We start from the raw sequence: 21,646 nt of genomic DNA on the forward strand, positions 1-21,646 counted from the left end.
TTTGTAGTATTAACAAACAAATCACGACTGTAGCAGCACAAACTTGTAACTCAGCACAGAACAGCCTTGTCATAAGACATAATTTGTCGTATTATCAGGGCAATGTATATACTTTTACCTTTCATGTCTAAAACAAACAGAATTAAATAATGAATCTGGAGATTGAATCTTGTCAGGGCAGACATTTAAACAATGCTGATAAAAAATTTGGAATATTGAAATAATGCACAAGATAAAACTACCATGAAACAAAATTGTCCACATCTTGTTAGACTAAGATCTGTGTTATATACATTACTGGATTAATTACCAGCCATATCATTGGTGACCTTAGATAACATGAGGGACTGAGATAACGATCATATAGAGATGCTGTGGTATAGCTACTGTATACATGTTTAACACTGTGCTGAGTTAAATCATTAGCGTAAGACACAAGCAGTATATGGTTTGGTATACTACCATATTCTTCCAGGATGTAAGGAGACATATCATAGCGCTGTAACACTGAAAACAAATGGTCAAAGTCATCCAACTGACCAGTACTGATATTATACTGACCAGAAAATGGCCACTAATAGCTAGCAGTGTAGTGAGAAAAACACTGACCAGTATGGTATAGATGTTTATTACTGTAGTATGTTTGTATATTGAAAAAACACAATTTTTTGCATGTTTGAAAAGAATTATAAGAAAGCTGAATACATTTCTTGTGTAGTTGAAATTGAAAAATAAAGTTGATGCTTCCTAACAACAAAGGAATAATTAGAAACGAAATACAGGTAAAAATGATGTAAAGGACGTTAAAATATACAACAGAGCCAACATTTCTTGACCTAAAATCCTTGTAACATTCACTTATATCCAACATGATCCAAGATCAAATTCCACACATTCTTCCTCCCTAAATCTATCTTTTCTTTTACAGTTATATCACACCTTCTTCAGATCAAATTCCACACATTCTTCCTCCCTAAATCTTTCTTTTTTACATTTATTTCACACCTTCTTCAATGCCTGAAGACCTTGGTTTCTCTTTTACTACATGTACCAAGCGGTAATAAAATCAAGTATATGTATGTGGGGAAAAAACAAAATAAAACTGCAGTCATATAATATTTTTGACGTACAAGATGAATAGATTTGAAGAAGGATATAAAAATTTCTTCAGAATTGAAAGAAACTATCAGCAGTGTTTAAGAATAATGTTTAGAAGATTAACAAAATCAAGTTCTTGAAAGAGAAAATATGAAATTAGCTCACTGAGACGATTTCAGAAAGTCAAGCTTGCAAGCAGTAGTACTGATACCCAGTCAAAACCCATCACTTTACCTATTGCAAGCTGTTTCTGTCGTACTGCCTGTTTCTCAAACAACTGACGGGTCTCTGGAAGAAGCCATTCCTCGGGGGAGAAGTTACCGGTGCTGTTCAGAGTGCGTAGTAGACTAGTCCTGGTATGACCTAATTACACAGAAAATGAGAAATACATAATTATCACTCATCAAAAAAACAAAGATGTGATGATGACATACTTTTTGTCTCTTAAAATATTCTTTATTCAACATCCCAAATTTTTGGGTTTTTTTTTCTTTCAACTTCTTCCTTTATTTTTGTTTATATTACTTTCTGTACACAACCAGAGAACAATTGCTATATAACATAATAGCATCGTGTTATATACCAATATATTCATGAAGCTGACAAATTAAAGTATCTTTTTCTGATAACATTTTGGGGGAAAAAACTAAGAAGAGACATGGTATAAAAGCAGTATGTTTTACCACTGTTTAGTATTTGCCTGTTTTGTCCTTTGTTACACAGGGTGAAAACTTCTGAGTGGGTTAACATTTGATATATCTACCCTACATATTTATGATTCCTGGGTGAATTTAATAATTACCAAAAATAAACTGTTTGATGTGAGGGTGACCCTGGGCAAACATTTCCAGGATACAGTAAAAATCTTTAAAACTAGGTTGAACTTGATTGCAAAAATTTCTTCCATGAAATAATGAGATTTTTTTTGTATAACATGTCCTTTTACACCCAGATCACGAAATCTTAATTTGTCAAAATATTGTTTATTTTTTTTTTTTTTTAAAAAAGCAAATCACAAAATTTACCAGTTAAACAGTATATATTTCATATTTTGAGTTTAAAATGTTTTATTCCATACCCACAGATAAACAAATTTTTACCAAGTGTTATCAAGAAAGCATCAGTATTATCATATGACAGGCTCAATATAGTGCTGCCTTGTAATAAGATATGAATAAAAACTAGAACCTCTGGAGAATGAGACATTAGACAGAAACAGTATAACAGTATTTATCCAGGCAATCAGCCTGATAATGTATTTATATATATATACAATTTTGTTTATGCTTCATGATTTTTTTTATGAGAACACACTACTTTCTAGCAAACTTGAAATTAACACCACAACAAATTATAAACAATCAATAGCACATATATTTGTAAGTATACATTGATATATCACTGAGATATAAGGAAAACATAATCATCAGTTATCACAAAAAACAAATACATAATAATGATACAACGTTGTACACAGTTCTATCTACGATGACACTACATCATATACTCTGATGTAGGCCGCAAATCATCCGCCAAAATAATCTCTCACAAATATTTTGTAAAATACTCCATAGCTCCTTCCTTAAAATCTTAATTACTGATTAATTATCAGAACTAGATATACATCTGTAGGACTAGCAGGATGGGTAATCATATAGGATTAAGATATTTGGAACTACCTAAGATTTACTGCAGTGAAACCTGTCTATAATGACACCCTATATGATCAATCATGTTGGTCAGGTTATACAAAATGTTGAAATATACAAGTGAGTATGTATGGTAGTTTTAAGAAGAAATATTTTGATACAAACATCATGATAAAATAGAGAATAAGAATTGCCAGGAGTCAAAACAGACAAGTTTCAGTTGGCAGACTATACAAAAATACCTACATATGTGTATACTTCTGGAGCTCATAGTGTAAACTTCAAAAGATGATCAGGAGACAAACACAAATTAACAGTTTAACTGTGGTAACAATCCCTGTCAAACATTAATACTGATATCTTAGTTTAGGATGTAATAGGCAATGACATGACACTGATTAAATGAAAGTGATATTTAACTACAATTATAGGGTTAAACAATTACCGTATTTATCCAGTAATAAGCCCGTGTCAGCTAATAAGCCCACACACCACCCATATCTATTGTTGTTCAGTAGAATTACAAAAAATGTTACGGTATTTATCATTCTACAATAGGCCAATCACCTTTATTTTCAATGAAAAATGATATTTTAGTCTCCTGTGCTTACTGGAGGATAAATACGGTATGTACAGGTAAAAATATTGCATGCAAAAAATATACTGCTACATGTGATTATATAGGTACTATCCATAGCCATGCAAAAATCAAATGAAGCTTTATCTCCATCACACTAAACAGTACAATGTTCTCAGCAGTACACTAACTAGGGTGTAACCAAGGTACCTTTTGAGTTATGATCAGAGCGAACTTTCCCATTACCCTTGGATTCTGTTTAAGAAATTACATAAAGTTGTAAAATGAATGTCAGATGAAAAATCAATGATGAAGTTAGGTCTGTTCCACTTATTCATTAAGGCTCTCAAATCTGAGATGATAGATAGAATGTTCTTCTCATTCTAATCATTCTGTGGAATTTTTCCCTCAACAGCAGGTTTTTTTTATATATCGAATGAGTCTAAAATAAGACTGAAAATTTCTAAATTTCTTAAAGAAAAAAAAAATTATTGTTTTTAGTTATTGATGTTCTGTAACTATTGTTTACAGAAAATAATTTGGTATTCAATTCATTTGTGTATTTTTCAGCAGATTGATGGGGATAATATAAAGATGACCAAATTATTAGATTTTATCGAAAATCAATCAAATGGAACAGGCAACAGGAAATGAAATAGTCAGTAATGTAAGGTAATTAAAAACTTATTTGTGATTATGAATTATTACAAATATACAAAATATGAAATCATTTTGAAAAATGAAACCATACTGTTTCCAATCATGCTACTTCAGTGGAAATTAATAACTTCAGATCTGATAGTTTAAATATTTCTCATTCAAGTCTAGTCTGATTCTAAAACTTTGGAAAGTTAAAATATTTGAAAAAAGAAGTTGTAAAACAAATTCTTAAATAATTCTACTTCGAAGTGCATTTTAAGTATTTCAGGTTTGTTAAATGGTTAACCATAAGATAACACCATGTGGTGTCATCTACACCTTACTGATAAAATCTTACCCTCGTCCCAATCTGGTGACAAGAAAACACCCAATACTTTCCCTTCAATCAATACTATACAGAGGATTTGGTGAAAATGATTATATTTATTGTGACTATTATCACTAATGATGACATGTACATATGTAACCATGGCAACACAATATTATATACATTTTCCAAAAATGACATTTGGTATGACTTCTGGAACGATCTCTAAAAGACATTATGACCAAGTGAACAATAGAACCAAGCACATGACTTTATAACTACCATAGAAATACACTCACTTGCTGAAAGAGGACTACGTTCTGTTTTTGATCCACTTGTTGGGACGGCTGACTTTGGACGCTGAAAGTCAAGGGATGAGCTGACAGACCTGTAGGCTGAAGATGCACGAGACTGTTTGGGTGGGGCAGGAGACATCAGAGGGGAATCCAGTGAGGCACTCAGTGGTCTCGGGGGCGGAGGTGTGGAGGTTCTATACAGATCTTTAGTGTTAAGGGATGGGACTGCTGATACACGCTCTGATGAAGATTTCACATGATTCCTGTGGGGAAATATAAAGATAATGATTAAGAAAACTGCTTCCTTCAGACAAATCCATGGATAAAATACACAAGTGTTTAATAAATCCTGAAAATTAGGCCTGTACAATATAGAGAAATTTTTTTTTATCAACAGGATACGTTCACAATTTCCAAAAATAAGTCAATGATATATAAATATTAAGCAAATAACATAAGGCTTTGTAGCTGTATCGTTAGATTTACAGTTAAATACGATGCTTTGTAATCAGATGATTAGAATAACAAAGTATGTGACATCTTCACATCTCTTCTCCCTAATGTATGATTATACAACAGAAATATATCCTTCCTGAGTTTTTTCCACGACAGTACATTATATTATTTATTGAGTTTTACAACATTACTATACCTGGAGCACCTTTTTAGGGACTCTACTTCCTTCTTCCAGGAGAGATTGGAACACTCATCACGGAGTTCTTCCACCTTGTCAAGACTTTCTCTTCCTCGAGTAGCTTCTTCCTTCAGCAGGCGGATATCTTCACTCTGTCATTATAATTATAGTACAGCTATGATTGTAATATTTAACACACTGCTATACTTTAGCAGTTTAGGCTGATGAAGTAATTTTCCTGTCATTCAATCCAATTTCAATTAACAAGTGTATCATAAGTCTATCTCCTTGGGATCTTGACAGTTCCAACTTATACCCTTATCTTCCTTTTCTTTTAAAAAAATGTCTGAGTATAATTTTGAGGTTAATAGCTATGAGTTTTTTGTTTGGTGTACATGGGCAATTATTTCCAAATCAAAAATGTTTGTCTATGGTAAGATTTTTTTTATCACTTTGACTTGTAGTTGAAAGAAGCCCAGCAGGTTTCATGAAGTATTACAGCATGTTGTTGGATTTTCAGTGTCAGAACATTCAGGAGCTAAGTAAGAATAGATTTATCTTTACATAACTGACTTCAGGCCCTGACAAAGGTTACTATGGACTGCATGTACTCTACATCTTTAAGTCAGTAATAAACAATACAGTACAACATACCTCCCAAGAGGCAGGCTGGTCCTGGTCAAGTTTGCCCTTCTCAGAGAAGTAATGGTAGCGACCTCCAGTGTTACGAGCAAGGTCACACAGGAACTGATTAGCCTCTGTGTCATTACAGTTAAATGAGATAGTGTGCACAGGGACACAGTGCTGCATCTGTACCTGGGCTATGATGGACCGGGGAGGCTGCAACATTAAACAGATTACCAGTACTGATAGTCTATCATTATTTCTCAGTATTTTTGACAACAGATTTTGTTGCCTTAGAATCGCTGGGTTTTGTGTGTATGTGATATAAACTCATATTTTGTTGATTCTACTATCTTATATCAACACTTTTACAAATTTCTCATAAAGCACTTTACTGTTATTTAAAACCCAAAATCTTAATCTTTTTTTCTTGAAAACTCAGAAAAAGAAACAAAAACAAATCCTTTTTCAAATATCTATTTCATCAGTGTTCATCAGCGTGGGTAAATATGCTGTATATGACCTTAGAATTTCTCGAAGGAGAATAAAATGTGTTGTCTCTAAATATTCCACACCATATATTTACCTGGTCAGGTCGACCATCAGTTAGCAGGTAGATTGCCTGGGTACCAGGGTCAGAAATGGCAAACTGGAGGGCAGCATAGGTATTGGTTGACCCCCAACAGCTTAATCCCTGGATCCACTTCCACGCTCCCTTCAGACTCTGTTCGTTCACCTCCACCAGGCGGTTCTGCCAAGTTATGGCTTTGGAGTTGAAGGCTACAAGGTTAAACTTCATCTTGTGTCGAAGTTGCTCCTGGAAATAAAGTAAAACATTGTATAAACATTAATGTTCTTTATTCAAATCTTAAACTGATTAAATGAGTTTGATTAGACCAACAGACTTAAGTTAATTAGCAGAAGTCAAGTTTGAACTTATAGTAATACATTATGGTGATCTTGATTTTGACCTTTCAAATCTTAAAAGGTGGCCCTTGTAAGCACTGTTTGCATGAAGACTTGGTATGGTCAGCTTAAAGAAAGGAGAGTTATTGACAGGAGATGGGGGGGGGGGGTTAATATTTCCTGTTTATGGTAATAATCATAAAGTTTCTAAATAAGTTTCAGATGGTCATGACGACTTGTCTGATGATAATGTAGTGTCATGCATGAATCAGCCATTAATTGGGTTTTCTCATTGAAGGGTAGTTGTAAGGATTGTACATTAAGACCTACATGTACTAACTGTGACATGCATGAGTGATTACCTGCATGAGGATGAAGAGTTTATCCTTGACAAACTGTATACTGGGTGACATTGAGGATGAGGTATCAATGAGGATGTAGATCTGATCCTCAATTACTGTCCCAAACAAGGCTCGACTTCCCTGGTTTAGCCAGTCCACCCTGAAAGACAAACAGGATCAAAGCCTTAACACACTATGAAACTGCACTTGTTTAATATAATTCAGCGCAGATGTCACAAAGAGTCAAAGTGTGTTAATTTTATATTTTGATCTTTACAACAATTGAGAACAATGAAATGCCCAATGACAATAGCTATAAACTTGAATAATGATCATTATTATGTCTATTGTTAGGGATAATGTAACATGCTAACTACATTTTTAACTACATAATTAATTAAACAAAGGTTCACTTCACTTAAATCAAATGATCATTACACTGACTGTGACACATACCTCTGATGGAAGGCCTGTATTGCCACATTCATCCTTTGTTCGTAGCTACGATGGATTTCAGGTGTCACTTGTACGTGAACCACTCCTCCGTCTTTCCACCGAACCACAGGAAATCTGTCGCAGTACTTGGCGTTCATCAACTTTGGTCTGTTTATCTGTAGTAAATTTCACATTTACAGCATCAGTCATGTGTATTATGATTGGGTCTGAGGTATACATCTACATCTGTACTTATATCATACTTACAGCATCAGTCTGTGTATTATGATTGGGTCTCAGGTATACATCTGTACCTATATCATACTTACTGCGTCTGTCTGTGTATTATGATTGGGTCTCAGGTATACATCTGTACCTATATCATACTTACTGCGTCTGTCTGTGTATTATGATTGGGTCTCAGGTATACATCTGTACCTATATCATACTTACTGCGTCTGTCTGTGTATTATGATTGGGTCTCAGGTATACATCTGTACCTATATCATACTTACTGCGTCTGTCTGTGTATTATGATTGGGTCTCAGGTATACATCTGTACCTATATCTTACTTACTGTGTCTGTCTGTGTATTATGATTGGGTCTCAGGTATACATCTGTACCTATATCATACTTACTGCGTCTGTCTGTGTATTATGATTGGGTCTCAGGTATACATCTGTACCTATATCATACTTACTGCGTCTGTCTGTGTATTATGATTGGGTCTGAGGTATACATATACATCTGTACCTATATCATACTTACAGCATCAATCTGTGTATTATGATTGGGTCTCAGGTATACATCTGTACCTATATCATACTTACTGCATCTGTCTGTGTATTATGATTGGGTCTCAGGTATACATCTGTACCTATATCATACTTACTGCGTCTGTCTGTGTATTATGATTGGGTCTCAGGTATACATCTGTACCTATATCATACTTACTGCGTCTGTCTGTGTATTATGATTGGGTCTCAGGTATACATCTGTACCTATATCATACTTACTGCGTCTGTCTGTGTATTATGATTGGGTCTCAGGTATACATCTGTACCTATATCATACTTACTGCGTCTGTCTGTGTATTATGATTGGGTCTCAGGTATACATCTGTACCTATATCATACTTACTGCATCTGTCTGTGTATTATGATTGGGTCTCAGGTATACATCTGTACCTATATCATACTTACTGCGTCTGTCTGTGTATTATGATTGGGTCTCAGGTATACATCTGTACCTATATCATACTTACTGCATCTGTCTGTGTATTATGATTGGGTCTGAGGTATACATATACATCTGTACCTATATCATACTTACTGCGTCTGTCTGTGTATTATGATTGGGTCTCAGGTATACATCTGTACCTATATCATACTTACTGCGTCTGTCTGTGTATTATGATTGGGTCTCAGGTATACATCTGTACCTATATCATACTTACTGCGTCTGTCTGTGTATTATGATTGTCTCAGGTATACATCTGTACCTATATCATAGTCTGTGTATTATGATTGGGTCTGAGGTATACATCTGTACCTATATCATACTTACTGCGTCTGTCTGTGTATTATGATTGGGTCTCAGGTATACATCTGTACCTATATCATACTTACTGCGTCTGTCTGTGTATTATGATTGGGTCTCAGGTATACATCTGTACCTATATCATACTTACTGCGTCTGTCTGTGTATTATGATTGGGTCTCAGGTATACATCTGTACCTATATCATACTTACTGCGTCTGTCTGTGTATTATGATTGGGTCTCAGGTATACATCTGTACCTATATCTTACTTACTGCGTCTGTCTGTGTATTATGATTGGGTCTCAGGTATACATCTGTACCTATATCATACTTACTGCGTCTGTCTGTGTATTATGATTGGGTCTCAGGTATACATCTGTACCTATATCATACTTACTGCTGCATCTGTCTGTGTATTATGATTGGGTCTCAGGTATACATCTGTACCTATATCATACTTACTGCGTCTGTCTGTGTATTATGATTGGGTCTCAGGTATACATCTGTACCTATATCATACTTACTGCGTCTGTCTGTGTATTATGATTGGGTCTCAGGTATACATCTGTACCTATATCATACTTACTGCGTCTGTCTGTGTATTATGATTGGGTCTCAGGTATACATCTGTACCTATATCATACTTACTGCGTCTGTCTGTGTATTATGATTGGGTCTCAGGTATACATCTGTACCTATATCATACTTACTGCATCTGTCTGTGTTTTATGATTGGGTCTCAGGTATACATCTGTACCTATATCATACTTACTGCGTCTGTCTGTGTATTATGATCAGGTTTCTGTTTTAAATTCACGACACCATCCATATGTTTGAAAGCCACACCAGCAAGAACGTCATATAATTCAAGCCGTCTAGCACTCAGTCCAAATTTCTTCAGCCACTCTTTTGAGCTCATATACTGCTCCTCTGGGTCCGAGTCTGGTGTCCTCTCTATCACAGAGTCTAATAACAAATCCAAGCAACCAGGCAGGGTTAAGAGAGGTAGGGATATCCAGACATACAATTATCATGATCACACAGTCATAAACAAAATAACAAAACAATTAGGGAGATCAATTATTAATCCAACGTCGTCATAAACAATGAATACAACAAACAAATCATTTTCATCCCACAGATCAGTTGCAAATGTTTGAGAGGATCACAAAGAAAACAATGGGACCTATATCGGACATGAGGTCCCATCGTTAAGTGCTGACTGTAAATTAACAAGTCTTTGTCAAACTGGAATTGATTTGTCAGTAACTCCACTGGAAAACTACAGTAGTCTATACAATACACTGTTCATATAGGTAGTTGGGTGTAACTTTATGTTTGTGCAGAATTCATTCAATAATAAGTTGCAAGCTTTGAATTCTTGAAGCATTGTAAGCTTAATATGAAAAAACATCTCACTGATAATTTTGATAATAATGTTCACAAAAGGAAGACATATTCAGAGAATTCACATGAAAACACAAATATTACATTAAAAAATAAGAACATGATAAAATTGATTTTTTTTTTTTCAAATTTATAATTCATGAATAGCTGACAAAGCTTTATCAATCTAAGCCAGTCAGCTGTATCAAATTCAGCTTAATTGGACAGAAGCCAAATCACCTTTATTATTTATATCTGACTGATCATACCTGATATTATATTACATGTGTGTGTGTGTGTGTACGCCCGTGTACACGTGGACAGATAGTTATCAAAACAATGATAGTGTTGTTGTTTAATTACAATGATGATGATGATATTGACAAAGTAGAAAGATGATGGTTTGTTGATATTTACAACATTTGTATTCCCAAAGTGAAGAATATCTTTATCTAATAATTTCATTTATAGTTATTTTTTTTGTGTTTGCAAAAGACATTCAATATTAAGTTCTCTCTCAAATATATCCTTCAATTTCACATAATTTCATCTTCTATAGAATTAATTAGAGAAAACTACCTGTATAGGACATGTCTACTCTGACACCCTGTCTAATCTGACCGTTACTGGTACCATCATACTAAGTATAGGACAGGTCTACTCTGACACCCTGTCTAATCTGACCGTTACTGGTACCATCATACTAAGTATAGGACATGTCTACTCTGACACCCTGTCTAATCTGACCGTTACTGGTACCATCATACTAAGTATAGGACATGTCTACTCTGACACCCTGTCTAATCTGACCATTACTGGTACCATCATACAAAGTATAGGACATGTCTACTCTGACACCCTGACTAATCTGACCGTAACTGGTACCATCATACTAAGTATAGGACATGTCTACTCTGACACCCTGTCTAATCTGACCGTAACTGGTACCATCATACTAAGTATAGGACAGGTCTACTCTGACATCCTGTCTAATCTGACCGTAACTGGTACCATCATACTAAGTATAGGACATGTCTACTCTGACACCCTGTCTAATCTGACCATTACTGGTACCATCATACTAAGTATAGGACATGTCTACTCTGACACCCTGTCTAATCTGACCAATACTGGTACCATCACACTAAGTATAAGACATGTCTTGTCTGACATCCTGTCTAATCTGACCGTTACTGGTACCATCATACTAAGTATAAGACATGTCTTGTCTGACATCCTGTCTAATCTGACCGTTATTGGTAGGTAAGACTATATTTACCATCATACTAAATATAAGACATGTCTTGTCTGACACCCTGTCTAATCTGACCGTTACTGGTAAGGAAGACTACATTTACCATCATACTAAGTATAAGACATGTCTTATCTGACACCCTGTCTAATCTGACCAATACTGGTACCATCATACTAAGTATAAGACATGTCTTGTCTGACACCCTGTCTAATCTGACCAATACTGGTACCATCATACTAAGCATAAGACATGTCTTGTCTGACAAAGACATACACAAAGACAAACCTACCTATCTGAATCTTTGGTTCGGGTACTTCCTCCATAAGTGCTTGGATCTGTGAGAGGTTGTTTTTAGCGTCCTCTAGCTCCTCAAACAGAAGGATCACATCCTCCCTCATACCAGATCCTGGAGGTATGCCTCCATAGGTCTTCTTCTTCAGTAGGATGTTAGCCTTGTTGGTGCGGGGGTTAAGGGGCTCACCTTCATAGGAATCCATCTCCATGATTACAGCATACGCATGAAACCTGTGTGTAAAGGTGTCAGAATGAGGACATTGAAAATAATGAAAGAAGAAGTTTGATAGTAAAAAATTTCATGTATATATTATATTTTGGAAAAAAAAACAAAAAAACAAAAAAAATTTCCATAGCAGAATAAATAAAAATTTCATGCATGAACAGATTGCAATGCTTTATCTAATACAAACTGAAATCATTTGAAAACAAAAACTTTTCAAAAAGATCATTTGATATCCCCTTTTTTTGTCAGATGAGAATGATCGTTGCCATGCTAGTAATAAACAAACAAACAAGACCATGAAAGTGTAATCATAAATTTGAACAACTCAGATGTACAGGAATTATGGGTAATCTCTATACTTACTTGCCACCTGTGCATGCTGCAAAATCTCTAAGAAATCGAACAGTGTCAGAACTTCCACAGTTATATGATACACAATGGACTGGGATCTTACGCTTCAGTGCCATCACCTGAAAGAAGTTATTACAATGTCAGGAGGCTGGACAAGAGAGAGGCTTGATTAAGAGAATAAAATTTAAACTTTACATTAATGATACATTATGTATCTTTATGTTTGAAGTATCTGATATAAGTACATAGAAGATGTCGGTGAATCTGTTTCTATAAAATTATATAAACCTCGCTGCAGAACTATAGATGAAAATTCCGTGATGATTGCATCATCATCATTATCATCATCATCGTCGTCATCATCATCTGATCAAGAATTTGCACTAACATAAATCATGATTGCTGACGTCTCACCGTACATACATTGTAAACACTATTTGTTTATCTACATCAGTAAAACTATTGTAGAACTCACCTTCTCTTTCATGATTTCTTTACAAGTATCTATGGAGGTACCTTCTGTGAAGAGGTAAACAGCTTCATTCTGAAAACAAACAATTATACATCATTCAATAAGATCTAGAGCAAAACTTTAAAGTCTGTTGTTCGAAATAAATCCAGTTGATATGTTTCAGTTTTAAACATACCTGGTAGTCATTTACTTCAGTATTTATTTCTGTTTTAATTAGTCTTTAACTTAGGCCGACATTCTTTCAGTCACACAAAGCACTTATATGAGAGAGTTTCAATTTTTGAATTTTGTAAAACTGGTATCATTTTTTTTGTAACTTCAGTGTTTAGTCAAAGCATGACCTACATTTTTGTCAGCGATTGCCTTGAGCACTGCTTCACAAGCAGCAGATCGTGATACAGACTGGAGACGATCCAAAGACCACACCCAATCAACAGCTCCCTGTATCGTGTCAAAGGTCACAGGAACACATTCCTCCTGATATCCAACCAAATCATCGACAGCTCTGAAACATAGACATACAGATCTTACACACTGACTTGTGTCTTTGTATATGTCAGATTTACAGTATCACTAAATTGTAAACAGGTTTTATATAACATAACATCATTAAGTGTTGAATCATCGACAGGTGCTTTCACAAATGTCTGCCAATCCATTAAATATAACACATTGATTTAATAGCCATAGTTAATAAAAAATAGTTAAAAGTCCCTTAAGTATATTCCATATAATTATCATCAAAATTGTCAATGTAACTGACCTTGACTTATTTTTCTGCTGAAATTTCTCTTTCTTTTTACATGTACACATGTCATTCTCTTTACCCTTAATGATAAAAGTTATGTATGTTTACGTTTACTGTATGATGTGAACTAAACAGGCCACAAAATTTTGCATTACCATTAAATTTCACAAAGTTTAATTATTCGAAATTCTTAAAACATCATAATCTATCAAAGCTTAGACTTACCTAATAAGGTTAAATTTAGCAACTTGTGTGAGTTGTTCAAATATGACCCTTTCTAATGCTATCTTGTACTGGTCAAACTGTTGGGGAGACATATTTCGAATATCCAACACAATAGTCACCGCCTTTTCTTCAATCACACCAAACAGTCGCCGACTCTCTGTTGTCAGCCATTCTAACCTCCTTTTGTAGAGTGCTATTGCCTGGAGTAATCTCCCTTCCAACTGTTTCAGCATCTGACGACTACATGTCACCTGCATATAGATTACAGGGGGGTTAACAACTAAAGAAGTTCAAATTCATCTACTTATTTTGTTCTACTGATGTTAAAAATCTTACTTAGAATTTTTTTACTTTTTGACATGATCAACTTAATTCATTTAAGAGCAGTCTACAAAACAAATACACTATACAGACTAAACAATCTCAGATGTGTTTTAAGTCATTAAAAGCAGATTAAAGATGATGTCAAATGTTTTGATCAGATGTAACTCATAAAATGGTCATTTGTCTTCTAAAATAGATTTGAGCTTAGAAATCATGTCTTGATTTTTTATAGCCTAATGTCTTTGCAGATATACATGTATTTTCCTGAAGTCATACAGATTCCAATTGTCCTGACCACTAGAGCACTTTTCCAAGCTAAAACATAACAGTCTGTAGCTCGCCCTTAGCACTGAAAGTGACATCAAACTTTGTCTCCTGACCTATTACAGTTGTTATTTGGTAACTGTCATCATACAGCAATTTTATGTATAGAAAAACAAGACAAAATCAACACCACACTGATACTTACATTGAATGTTTTACCATCACTTGGACTAAATATTTTACTAAATAATCCTGAGCTGTATCTGGAGCTGATTGGTCGCTTCAAAGATGTGTCATAATCTGTGAAGACAATAATTTATATATAAACAGTTATGTGAGAAGAGAATGTCAATGTACACACTGTTAATAGGAAACTTACGCCCCATAATAAATATCATTCAGTCAATACCTTCTGTTGCCAACAAATACTTATCTCCCTTTACCAGAAATATGAGATCTGTCTGAGAAAGACAAGCCTTGTATCCCACAGAAAGTGTTTACTTCCAAAACTAAGTAACTCTACAAAGTACATGTATGGAGTAATCTATCCAAAAATATAAAATGTCAAAATGTCCTTAAAAAAAGGCCTTCTTCTGTAATATTCTCTCCCTAAATTAATGTATACATTTCAAAGAAATATGCAACTTCCAATGACTACTCATGTTGACCTGGATAATAGCAGGTGAGGCATCTTACTGTTGGAGGATATGGGAGTATGTAAGAAAATCCATGTGATTAGGCAGCATAATAACATATAACATATAACCCATCAACAGGTTTTACAATGTTGTGATTTGAGCAGAACAACATTAGTAGAATTGCTTTTTGCTTTTGTCTGAGTATTTCTTGTTTGTTTGCTTTTGGGGATTTTTTTCATTTTTTTTTTTTTTTTTTTGTTATTTTTGTTTTTTTTATCAACTGAATAGCTTACATCAAATTAAACTGAAATGTAATGGTAACACTTAGATAAATGAGTTTTTTATTATCTGTTATTGAAAAATGTATTTTCATTCAAACTAGCATAGCATATATTTTCCCCCAGTCTTCATATATCACCAACTTATTGATGAGAACAATAAACAATGACAGGCCCTGACCAGGTAGTACAATCTAGACAGGTTCATACCTATATATCTATGTTAGGACAAAGTCCTGGGAGTAGATATACATTTACCTTTATAACAAGGCATTAATCTGGTAGTAGATAAGGAGTTATAGAGACAGGTGATCGAGGTAATCACCTTGGATATAACGAGCCGCCGGAAATATATACAGGTGTCTGTACATGTACCGTGTGTATCGGGTATATTTCAGACACTCAAAGCCAGGTTATCATACCTTAGATGAGATTTGAAATTTGATATGAAAACTTCATACAATATCATGAATTAAGTCTTTCAGCAGTGTTTTTATTGAAATTATCAGTCCCTACAAAAATAATCAATGTATACTTTTTTTTATTATAACCATTTACAATTAAGACACAAACACTTTAAATTTCTTCACAGCTGACAAAGCTTGTAAAAATTATCTCTGTAACTATGTACACAACCAAGCTAAGCGTGGATCTACCACCAGAATTTAAAACACCCCAATACACACTATATTGACATAGTCAGTATCACACATGGAGGAATGAATTTAATTGCCATTCTCAGAACGTGACCTTGCCATTTACTTGCAGTTTAAATCACCATTATTCTAAATCAATTTTTCATGTGGATTAAGACCTATTCATCTAATCAGTGAGTTACTGATTACACTGACATGCTGTATGTTCAATAGAACAGTTTCCTATGAACGGGAAGGCCTAGGATTAAGTTTCTGTTAAATATTATCTGATCTTCTGATCAGAGATAAAAAGTTGTAATCATTGAACCAATCAAATTAGATATTCTCAGATATATGCACCTGTTTAAAGGTGTTGTCTATGTAAAATACACCACCTTACAACATACTGGTGGGCAGGGGGTTGGGTATGTACCTTAATATTTTCAACAACATTTTCAATAACTGAATCATGATTTCCAAGAAATCATGAAGAAAAATTCAAAAAAAGTTATTCACACATAACAAAAATCTGCTTTCAATTTAAACTCACTTCATATAACATTTTGTATATATTTATAGACAAAAAAACCTGAAAAGTTTTTATTTTTGTTACAAAAAGATATCTGAGATTGGTTTGGCTATCTATTGAATGTTGATGCTTGTGATTATAATTATTGGTGTTACAGACATAAATAAATGTCTGGATGATTTATCACTTACTAAAAACTACTAAACAACCTGGATTATTTACTACAATGACAAGTTGATAGTAAAAATATTACAAAATTTCCAGGCCTCTTAATTGGCCCTGCATGCTCAGAATACACAATACGTGCGCCAAAAATTGCACAAAACTGACTTACTTAAAATAAAACATTTTTTCTTTCTTTTAATCATTGGCCATTGGATCTAAATTATTTACATATATACTTAGGATCATAACAACACAAACAGTCTGACATAACAGAGTCCTTCAATATCAGAAGTGCAATATTACTGCAAAAAGTCGAAGGATCCAATTAGCACAAATTTTTACTCAAATTACAAAGAGGACTTACTGAAGGACAGTAAAATATGAAAAGAATATGCCTGCAATTCTGCAAAACAGCAAGAGATATTGTTGGGCTCATTGAGAGATAAACACAAAAATTAGGTTTAACATAGTCGTCTTATCTTCAATAATCAAGTGAACTAAGCAGAAGTGATGACATGTAAAGAAAATATTTACAATTGATGGTGAACGTTGAACTTACCGTCACTATGTTTGAATCCGATGGTTGGGAGGATCTGTTTGAGACTAATTTTGTTTTTTCGGAGGCCATAATTTTGTAGCCATTTCTTTGTAGATATAAGAGAACGAACATCTAGCTCCCATTCTTTGCTGGGGGTCTTTTTCTCACTAACAGCTGGGTCATATTCTACGTCTTGTGTCATTGGTGGGGTCGGAATAGGGATGTCAAAGGTCACTCCTGAAATCAAGAAGAAACAGTGATGAGAACAAATAAAATCAGATAAATTTCAAAGAACTAATTGAATTTACAATTTTTTTAAGCATTTTAATGATACATGTCCCCTTACACAAATTATTATCAATACTTGTGATATTTATCTTACAGTTATCTCCCTTTCTTTATCTGAGTTATTTGAAAATTAATGCACATGCATGCATCCTTTTGCAGCTTTAACTAATCAAGCTATCATTTTATTTTCTTGGTGTTTAATTCTGTTTTTTTTTAAGAAAGTACAGAAGCTCCAATAAGTATGCAAACTTTATATACGCTATAGTAAGTTCCATATCTAGGAAATAAAATTTACTATATTATCATTTCTTAATAATACCCAGACCCTACAAGAATTATATTAGCAGCTTATTCAAAAATATAATACATATACTCAGAGCTTTATAATCTGAAATTCATGTAACCTATATATAATGTTATCCTCGATTCTTGTTTTTTCAATAAATATATAAATATGCATACTTTGTGTAAAGACATAGACAGATTTCACCTAGGGCTGTAATGATATTGAAGTGACTGGTAAATAAGTACATTGTATGCACTTTATTCTTTTTCTATACATACAATTTCAACAAACTTTTGAACTCTCCATTTGATCAATAAAATTCCATCAAGATACTATACAGTATAAATAGTAGGCATGGACTCCATCAATATACATAATTTATCCTTCTCAAATGTACCAGATGTTATACTGTTAACATTGTGTTGATGGCTACATTGGGAAATAATATTTTGCCAATCAATAGCGTCCGTAACAACCAATTCTTCCAGTGTGAACCGTCTCCAGTGATCATCATTGAATCTACAAGTCTGAGGCAATGAAAAGCGACCTAGGAAAGCTTCATGTTGTTAAATAATGTTTTTTTATTATCCAATAAAGAAAGGATAGACCCCCACCTCCCTCCCTATTCTTTCTCTGATAACTAACTGATTCATGGACAAATCAAACCAAAAATGAAGATGGTTGAAATAGTCATCTATCTTATATAAATAAGGCAGTTTATATGCTGTAAATTCAGATTAGTTCAAACTCTAGCTTTCCTGTATATTTAAATTAGCTTTGTCTAAGGCAGTATTCCTAATGAAAATATGACTTAGATGTGAATATTAAAGTTTGGTTAAATATTCTTGTCTTTTTGAGAAAAAAAAACTTGCTAACACTTTAAAATGGGCAGGAAGTCATGGCAAATCAAAAAGACTTATTATTATTCTGAAAGTAAGCTGGATGGGTTAATCAACGTTAAAACTAATTAACACTACCAATGGCCACTAACTTACAAAATTTTTGGTAGCTATTTACTGATCTTCTGTATCTGCTAGATCTTGTGATACCATCAGTCACTACATACAGCTAAAACACTTTCACTACAAAGATTGTAACTTTGACTTTACTGTCATACTTCTGGGTGGAGACTGAAAAGTTTGTATTATAGAATTACCAAAATGGTCTTTTATCATCAGCTATCAAATGTTCAGTGAATACATTTAGCAATAAATGTGAACTCATTTCCTGTGAAACTAACCCATCCCAGGCTTATATAGCCATCAAAGCCAACAACCAAATCATTGATGGTCAGTGAAGATCTAAAGTAGGATATTTACTATAACATGTTTTTGAAATATTGCCACATCATTTCCATTTTCAATTTAAAGTGATCATAAGTTCTTCCTTCATTTCAAGAAAAGAATTAAGAATTACTGTATGTATCCAGAAATAAGCACAAGTCAACAATATATCATGTAATTAATTCAGCTAAAGTCAGGGGGTGGGGGCATGGGGGTAGGGGCATGGCTCATAGGTGGGGCCGGGAGTGGCTCATAATGTTTATAATTACAGGGCAATAAAATAGCATCAAACGGTTTACACTTTCATGTACAACAATATGATTATATGGTCTAGCTTACTACCATACTTTAAGGGCTTACTCTCACAGAAATATATATAGTAGTAGAACTATACCAAAAATGATTTCATTAGCATTATCTGTCAAAATGAAGAAAAGTAAAGGAATGATGTATTACTGAATGGGACTTGGTGTTAATTGGTATATACTTCATGCTCTGTCAATTTGAAATTTATATCTGTTTACAGAATAAACCATTTATATTGCTTAAAAATAATCCAAACATAAACCTAAAATTACAGGTCATTTTTTTCAAAATTCTTTTTGATATTTAATATCAATTATGGTTAGGAGGTATTGTTGTAAATAAGAAACATTTTTACATACTGTTTAGTTGTCTATATGCTTATATGTACATATTTGTTTACAATGTATAATCATTATAATCATAAAAATGTGGGTCAATTTAATACGGGTATTGTTTAGACTTAAATGTTATATTTCAACAGAAAACACTTCACAGTCCTTAAGTTGACATCAAGGGTCAAATCAAATTTTTGATAATTTTAGTATTCAGGTGATTATAATTCACTTTAACTTGTATTACACATAATATGTTTTTGACTTCACGATAACAAGTATTTCAGTTTATGCTTTTCAGTATGAATACATGTTGTTATCTTTTGTACATTTATCTATGATATAGTAAGACAATTTGTCTCATCTTGTTACATTGGCTACGCAGGTATACAAATATTTATTTATGATATGACAAAGTTAAATACCTTGAGGTAATTTTTCTGTTGAGGAATTCAAGTTTTTAAGTTGTCAAGTAAATTACTTATAAATAATCAAATTATACCTGGCTAACCTTAGTCATTCTGATTCAATTCAAGTTAAATTTCTCATTTTATTATGAAATGATAATTGGATTTGATTGATTCACAAATCACAATCATTGTGTTAAAGTCATAATGTCATGAAATCATAATATTTATTGTATCACAGGCACTCTACCTAAGTATTTTCTTGTCTTTTGAATAAAACTGTTAAAATCATGTATAACTTATCATGTTATTTGAAGATTCCTGATATTTTCCAGTCATTTGGACCTCACTCTCTGCCCTTAACTTAAGTAATCTTTAGTGGTTATTTTATGTTTTAGAGTTAAGTTAATTGATCATGAATAATTCATAAAAACTATTATCAATAAAAAGTTGGGGGGTAGAATAGTTTCATAAAAATATGGAAACTAGAGAGTTTATCATACATACATGTCTTAATGTGAGACTCGATGCAGACACACAAAATCCATTGTTTATCTTATTTTTGCCAAAACTATATGTACACTTGCCAACACCTATACATCAGTGAAAGCATGCCAATATTTGTTGGATTTTTTCAAGAGTGTCTAGAATGCCATTACCAAAATTATGACAATCCTTATTACTAAAAAGTATAATGTGTCAGTGGGTTCTCAAAATTTTAACACGTCCCAAAGGAAAACAGGAATCCACAACAAAAGTATCCCAAAGTCATTATTTTATATATCTTGAGTTATGAATATGCATGAGAATTAATAAAAAAAGAAAAAAAAAGCAAAAAAAAATAGAAATAGATTTGAAAGCCATAACAGCATTTTTGAAGCAGAAACAGTTCAAACAGCACAAACAATGGATTGATAAAACCACTTTATCAATACATGTAAAGTTAAATAAAAGGTGTTTTTCAATAACAACATATTTCAGTGTCCCAGTTGAATGGGTTTATTGTATCGGGCGACTTGCTATGCTTATAGATGCAAGGCTTCAAGCTAAAGAAACTTGACACGTTACAGATAAACGAAAGATAAGTTTAACTACTTGGGTTGTTAACATAACACTGCTTGTTTCATTATAGTGGTTAAAAGTCTTGTATCCTAATTTTGCTGCTGGAAAGTGGATAGAAAACAGCAGTATTACCTTCTGAGTATGCGTTTTTCTTGTATGGTTCGCATGCCATCAGTTTTGTAGCCATCTTTGGTGTTCTATGATCTCACGCCGAAAAAACAACTGTCACGCTTTCCCTTTCACTGTGTTTCCTTTTTATAAACAGGCCTTGTTGTTAATGAAGCC

At 33.6% G+C, this 21,646-nt stretch overlaps 1 protein-coding gene across 1 annotated transcript in view; it reads right to left on the bottom strand.

Annotated features, from left to right (window-relative positions):
* The window catches only part of LOC132544781 (von Willebrand factor A domain-containing protein 3B-like), a 54,176-nt gene extending 32,628 nt beyond the window's left edge, over positions 1 to 21,548 (bottom strand). Inside the window, exons 1-16 of the mRNA XM_060208427.1 lie at positions 21,494 to 21,548; positions 17,419 to 17,634; positions 14,820 to 14,914; positions 14,027 to 14,277; positions 13,399 to 13,558; positions 13,057 to 13,125; positions 12,594 to 12,700; positions 12,000 to 12,235; positions 9,842 to 10,035; positions 7,549 to 7,703; positions 7,114 to 7,252; positions 6,432 to 6,662; positions 5,876 to 6,061; positions 5,240 to 5,373; positions 4,591 to 4,850; positions 1,333 to 1,461 (exon numbers count right to left, since the gene is read on the bottom strand). Coding sequence (XP_060064410.1) covers positions 1,333 to 1,461; positions 4,591 to 4,850; positions 5,240 to 5,373; positions 5,876 to 6,061; positions 6,432 to 6,662; positions 7,114 to 7,252; positions 7,549 to 7,703; positions 9,842 to 10,035; positions 12,000 to 12,235; positions 12,594 to 12,700; positions 13,057 to 13,125; positions 13,399 to 13,558; positions 14,027 to 14,277; positions 14,820 to 14,914; positions 17,419 to 17,634; positions 21,494 to 21,548 — 2,617 coding nt within the window. The remainder of the gene's footprint in view (positions 1 to 1,332; positions 1,462 to 4,590; positions 4,851 to 5,239; positions 5,374 to 5,875; positions 6,062 to 6,431; positions 6,663 to 7,113; positions 7,253 to 7,548; positions 7,704 to 9,841; positions 10,036 to 11,999; positions 12,236 to 12,593; positions 12,701 to 13,056; positions 13,126 to 13,398; positions 13,559 to 14,026; positions 14,278 to 14,819; positions 14,915 to 17,418; positions 17,635 to 21,493) is intronic.
* Between the last annotated feature and the right edge of the window lie 98 nt (positions 21,549 to 21,646).

The sequence above is a fragment of the Ylistrum balloti genome, unplaced genomic scaffold (genome assembly GCF_031769215.1).
Source record: "Ylistrum balloti isolate Yb309-2 unplaced genomic scaffold, AGI_CSIRO_Ybal_v1 Utg369808, whole genome shotgun sequence".
Lineage (NCBI taxonomy): Eukaryota > Metazoa > Mollusca > Bivalvia > Pectinida > Pectinidae > Ylistrum > Ylistrum balloti.